This window comes from Lathyrus oleraceus, chromosome 3, assembly GCF_024323335.1.
Source record: "Lathyrus oleraceus cultivar Zhongwan6 chromosome 3, CAAS_Psat_ZW6_1.0, whole genome shotgun sequence".
Taxonomy (NCBI): domain Eukaryota; kingdom Viridiplantae; phylum Streptophyta; class Magnoliopsida; order Fabales; family Fabaceae; genus Lathyrus; species Lathyrus oleraceus.
Genome location: NC_066581.1, coordinates 157,157,569 through 157,163,948, shown reverse-complemented (window position 1 = coordinate 157,163,948; position 6,380 = coordinate 157,157,569). Strand labels below are relative to the sequence as shown.

General features: G+C 35.8%; 1 protein-coding gene across 1 annotated transcript; it reads left to right on the top strand.

The window, feature by feature from the left end:
* The first annotated feature begins 339 nt into the window (after nucleotides 1-339).
* LOC127125960 (receptor-like serine/threonine-protein kinase ALE2) lies at nucleotides 340-6,070 on the top strand. The gene is made up of 8 exons (XM_051054818.1): nucleotides 340-865; nucleotides 1,781-1,894; nucleotides 1,974-2,072; nucleotides 2,749-3,117; nucleotides 3,194-3,457; nucleotides 4,042-4,431; nucleotides 4,527-4,767; nucleotides 5,078-6,070. The coding sequence occupies exons 1-8, from the start codon at nucleotides 808-810 to the stop codon at nucleotides 5,772-5,774; spliced, it is 2,232 nt and encodes a 743-aa protein (XP_050910775.1). The 5' UTR covers nucleotides 340-807; the 3' UTR covers nucleotides 5,775-6,070.
* The last annotated feature ends 310 nt before the right edge of the window (nucleotides 6,071-6,380 follow it).

Here is a 6,380-nt window from a genome sequence, read left to right as displayed (position 1 = left end):
ATACTTCTATACTATTGTCAAATATATGTCAAATTTTAATTTATTGCGTTAAAAAACTTTTAATATCAAATTAATGCTAATGGTTACTAATATCATCTAATATATATATAATTTAAATTTATTACTTTAAGATTATGATAAAACTTTTTATATTAAAAAACGTATTAAATTTTATCTATACTATGATAGTAATAAAACAAGAAATCTTTTTATTTATCCGACAGATTATGACCCCTGTTAGGCCCCACCACAAAGGCGCGTTTTAAGTTTTAAAGTAAAGAAACGACTCCGATACAAAGTCGTTTTGAAAACCCGTTTACCTCACGCTCTTACACTAGACATAGAGTAGTAGTAGACAGTGTTAGTGGCGAACAGCGATCATGATTCAACGCACCACAAAAAAAAAAAAAACAGAATGCATCGTCATGACTTGAATTCATCATCACTGTCAACAACACTCCACCAGCATTAAATTCTCTCAACTAAACTTTCTTCCCTTTTTTCTCTCTTCCTCACACTCACTCTTCCTCTCTCAACAACATCACTCTCTCTCTCTCATCAATATCCTTTCTCTCTCTAACTTTCTTCATATCCATATACACCTTTCTTTTTCTAGATCTTCTACCGCATTTCATGGATCCACAAACGAATCTTCCTTCATTTCCTTTTTCGTTTTCTCTCTCCTAGGGTTTTCTTCTTAGCGCTTCTCAGCTATGCTTTCTTTCACTTGCTCCGGTCACGTCATTGAGCTCCAAGCTGCTTCCGTTTGATCATGCTTTTCGTCGGATTTTGTGTCGGCGACAGAGAATGCTGCCGTCGGTTATCTTCCTCTTTGCTCTACTTAACTTGCTTTTCTCTTCCCAAGGTATGGATGTTTATTCAAGTAAATGTAGAATTATGGAGGAATTTCACATACCTGGTTTTCTGATCTTGTTACTTCAACATTGCTTGTATTCGGAATTTCACTTAGCTGGTTCTCTAATTTTATTGTATTTTCAATAGATTGTCTTTAGAGTTCAATTGATGTAGTTTTTTCTTATCTAGTGATTCCATTCAATTAAATCAGAACAATGTCAATTTGATTCGTCTACTCACATGCCATAACTCTTCTATATTGTCGGCTTCAGCTACTAAGAAGAGCATTGACTGATTTAGGAACATATTTTACTTGCCTCTTAAAGAATATACATGAAAATCTACTAAATCATTGGATTCCACCAATTTGCTAATTTGAGATTAAACTGGTTAGTATGTACTCAGTTGTTGTAGTAAACTTCAACCAAAAAATAACTGTGGAAATAATTTTTTACTAGTAACCGACCAGCTTATTTATTTGGATATTGGTTGTTTTGGGTTGACAGCTTGATGGTAGTGGAAAACCCTTCTATTTGTTGACGGGCTTTATCGAGTTCAGTGTAATAATTATTTGCTCTTGGGCTCCTGTCCATATTGGATAATATTCTCATTTACTTTTTTGATGATACAAATTATAAGGAAAGAAAACTAAAGCATAGTGAATCTAGAACCAGCCAAACATGGACAAGTTCCTAAACAATAGACTGCCTAATGACTCGCTATACTAAGTTGAGCATCTCATTCGTATTTAGCCGTAAAATCCACTAACTGATTGCTTTCATGAAAAATTGTTCCAAACTTTAGATCAGTCTTTGTTGTTATTGGGAAAAGTTATGGTATGGTATTTTATTTAGAATGATTCCTTTGAGGTCTTCCCTACATATACTGCGCCATTATGTATGACATGTAGGCTTTTTATGTGCAGTGGAGTCATTTTCTCTGAGTGTGCCATTTGCTTCATTGGAACAAACTAAATTGTGGTTAGTTAAGCCATCTTATGCACCGTCTTATCCACCTGTGTCATCTCCATCTTACCAAGGTATAGTGTTTATACGTTTCAATAGCTGGTTGAAAAGTTAATATTAGCTTCGAGTCTAACAACTAATCTTCTCTTATAGGTCCTAGTGCAACTCCAAAACACAAACATCATCATCGTCACCAGCGCCATCATAGCATGAGACCTTACGTAGGGGCTCCACCACCTTCCAAAGAGCAAGGTAATTTTTGTTTTTGGAATTTAGATATCGATCATTCCATCATACTTTTTCTTGAGGTAGGGGGTTAATATCTCAACAGTTATTGCTCTTTTCATATTCTAGTTACATTCTTTAAAGAAAACCATGTTTCTCTAAATCTCTATTTTGTTGTAAGATTGGAAATGGAGTCATGACCATGACTGCTTTGTAAAGTAGTATTCCGAAATTATGATCCTGCTTCTTTCTTAGTATATTAGTGTGTTGTATTGATCACTGTTAACCATGTTACAATGATATAAATAGAAATAATGTCAAAAACATAAATATTTGGAAGAAAAATTCTTAATGTAATCAATTTCCTTCCTTGATCACCAATGTTTATTTATTGACTAAATTTGCCTCTAATAATGATTTTTTGTCTCTAATTCATGGTATGAATAATTTTAAACTAAATTTGTATCTTTCGCAGCCCATACTATCTTTAAATTATTTCCTACTTTTCAAAGTTAAGATAAGGTGAGTTTGTTTAAATAATACAGTTGCACTAAATATTTTTGTTTACATGCACTGATCAAATTAATGATTTCTCAGAATGAGGCCTTTAACTTATTGATTGGATTTGTGAAATCAACACTTGTTTTTGGCGTTCCTTGTCAATATCTCATACCATATACATAATTATAATGTAATGCTGCAGCTTGCGATCAAATATGTACGGATCCTCTCACATCAACTCCCTTTGGTTCACCTTGTGGTTGTGTATTTCCTATGAAAGTCAAACTTACACTGGATGTAGCTCCTTATGCTGTTTTTCCAGTAATGAATGAGTTAGAGTATGAAGTTGCACTAGGCACATATTTAGAACAGAGTCAGGTGAAGATAATGGGTGCAACTGCTGACGGTCAAAATCAGGGAAGAACTATTGTTGATATAAACTTGGTTCCATTGGGAGAGAAATTTGACAATACAACTGCAGCCCTGACATATGAGAGGTTATGGCATAAAAAAGTTCCTCTAAATAAGAGTCTTTTTGGTGATTATGCTGTCGTGTACATTACATATCCAGGTAGTTGTTTTCTCCTAATAACATCTTACTTTACCGATACTATGTTACTGTTTGAGACTGAAGCTGTTCGTATCAGGAATTCCATCTTCACCACCATATGGAACTTCAATCGGGAGCGGTCCTAGTGAAAATGCTGATGGTAGTTTGCCAGTCAGCGCCAATTTTGCTAGCAAGAACCAGAAAACAAATCTTAGAACTATAATCATCATTGCTTTGTCTTCGTTTGTTCTCTTGCTGGTTTTGGTTGGAGCATTTTCTGTTACTCTGAAATGGAGGAAGACTAGGAGACCATCAAGTGCAGTTGGCCCAGCATTTACATCTTCCCTGAACAAGAGATCTGGTATTGTTTTGAACCTCTTTTTGACATTTAACAACCAAGTATTATGGTGTTTAAATTGGTCTTAAATTTTGTTTGTGCTGGATGTAAAAAACCATTCATGCAGAAGGTTGGGTTAAACATGTAATTGTCCATGCTTCAAGCCCAAAGAGAGGTTTAGTGTGAGGGTATGTTAGATATAAAAACATGTGATTTTCACCTGCAACAAGCTTAAGCTTTCCGGATAATTTGTTTATGGCAGTCTGATTGCTAATTATTTATCGTACATTATCCTGGGCTAATGGCCCAATATTATTCCTTAGTTTGGTTGTGTCTCTGAGTGTAGTTTCTTTCAGTCTACTATGCTGTTTTTGTCTAATTAAGCTCTGTTTCGCGGGAAAGTGATGTTTGTAAATTATGAATTTGCATCGTGTTGATCTGTTTGGCTTTGAAGTTTTACATACTGTTACTACTTGTTGATGTTGCTTTTGTGCCACACTTCAATTAGTTTTCAGTTATTTTCATGTGTAATCTTTCTTGGTTATCCGTATAAAGTCAATTATATAACAGTTGGAAGTAAATGTAAATGATTGATACTTATAATGCAGGCTTGGGGTCTGTGCTGTCAAGCAGTATTGCGAGCTCGACATCAGTGTCCCTCATGTCTACAATGCCTACTTCCATTCTCTCTGTTAAAACATTTTCACTGTCTGAGATTGAGAAAGCAACACATAAGTTTAACTCAAAGAGAGTATTAGGGGAAGGAGGATTTGGACGTGTATATAGTGGGACATTAGAAGATGGGGCTGAGGTTGCAGTAAAGCTCCTTACAAAGGATAATCAAAATGGAGACCGTGAATTTATTGCAGAAGTTGAAATGTTAAGCCGTTTGCATCATCGCAATCTAGTGAAACTTATTGGTATTTGCATTGAAGGGCGCAGGCGTTGCCTGGTGTATGAGCTAGTTCCTAATGGCAGCGTTGAGTCCCATTTGCATGGTAATGTATTTTCACCAGCTGGGGAGCCTCCGTCACTTTATGTCTTTGCTATCTGCAAAATTAAATTATTTAAATGGTCATCATTTATCCTACAGGTGATGACAAGAATAGGGGACCTCTGGATTGGGAAGCACGGATGAAAATTGCCCTTGGAGCTGCGAGAGGATTGGCTTATCTTCACGAGGATTCCAATCCCCGTGTAATTCATCGGGACTTCAAAGCTAGCAATGTGCTATTAGAAGACGACTTTACCCCTAAAGTTTCTGATTTCGGTTTGGCACGAGAAGCAACTGAAGGAAGTAATCATATTTCTACACGAGTGATGGGGACTTTTGGGTAAGTGTAAATAGACTTTGTCTGCAGCATATATAAGTTGTTCAATACAGTAAAGTTTTGGAATGTATCCAACTCTTGGCATCTAGGTAACTTGCATATTTTACTTTGATTAACCTATGAAAGATTGTAATAGGTTAATACATTTTTTTACACATTGCCCATTAACCATCAGTTTTATTCAAATGGTCTCTTCTCTCATGTGAAGAATTTATCTTTATAAATGCATTCTGCTCTATGATTGCGAGGTGTAATTTGTGCAATGCAAATTCCAAGCCTTAACTTGATGCATTTCTATCTATTCCTTTTACAGGTACGTTGCCCCAGAATATGCAATGACAGGCCATTTACTAGTTAAAAGTGATGTTTATAGTTATGGCGTTGTGCTTCTTGAACTTCTCACTGGCAGAAAACCAGTGGATATGTCTCAACCTCAGGGACAGGAGAATCTTGTAACATGGGCGCGGGCACTGTTGACCAGTAGAGAGGGTTTAGAACAGCTAGTGGATCCATCTTTGGCTGGAAGTTACAACTTTGATGACATGGCAAAGGTAGCAGCTATTGCGTCAATGTGTGTTCACTCCGAGGTCACACAGAGACCTTTTATGGGTGAAGTTGTGCAGGCTCTTAAACTGATATACAATGACACAGATGAGACTTGTGGAGATTATTGTAGTCAGAAGGACTCATCTGCTCAGGAATCTGATTTTAGAGGTGAGCTTGCCCCTTCTGATAGCAGTTGGTGGAATGGTGGAGGATTAACACCTCGACTAACTTATGGACAAGCATCTTCCTTCATCACAATGGAATACAGTTCTGGTCCACTGGAAGATATGGAAAACAGACCGTTTTCAACTTCAAGCTTTAATGGAGATGAGATATCTCTACCAATTAGGCATGGGAATAGATCAGGTCCCTTAAGAACGATCCGAAGCAAGTTATCTTTATATAGATTTTCAGGAAGTCGGAGTGAGCATGGGGAGCGTTCTTCTAAGCGAAGTTGGGTATGATGGTTACCGGACTTAAGGTTTGGTGTATTTTTAGTGTATTTGAAATGTACAGTTCCTAAAGGAATCCGAACAATTGATTGAGTGACTGTTTAGCTTAGGCATCTCAAATTTCTGCAGTTTTCATGTTAAAAAGTTGGAGAGAAACAGAATATTGACTAATTTTGAAATATTGATTCATTATTATACAAGGAGGAAATGTAACACTAACAATGTTGTAAAATGCCTTGAATTGTATCTCGTGGCTCCATTTGATTTCAGTGCCACAACAAAAACGAAATCCCGGTGACATTCCTCTACTTTATTTTTTATTAGGTGATGTATTTGATTACGAAGCTTTTACATTTTTTCCCGCCATTTTAACATTATAAATTCCGAAAGAGACTCAACCATTGTGTACCATGAAAATTAACGGATTTGGATCCCTTCAATTTTTTTCTCCCTTCTCTCATGTCTAATTATATACATTAATTTAATAGATAAAAAACAACAAAGAAAGATGTATCTATTTTAATTTTCTTTTATTTTTATTTATTAATCAAATATTTAAGATACAAAAAAAATTATACATGGGAGCTTTAATTTTCTTTAACTTCTACAACAATCAAC

Coding starts and splice junctions, on each gene's coding strand:
- LOC127125960 (XM_051054818.1), top strand. CDS start 808: ATGCTGCCGTCGGTTATCTTCCTCTTTGCTCTACTTAACTTGCTTTTC. Junction 3,118..3,193: donor CGTGTACATTACATATCCAG/GTAGTTGTTTTC, acceptor TGTTCGTATCAG/GAATTCCATCTTCACCACCA. Junction 4,432..4,526: donor CGTTGAGTCCCATTTGCATG/GTAATGTATTTT, acceptor TTTATCCTACAG/GTGATGACAAGAATAGGGGA.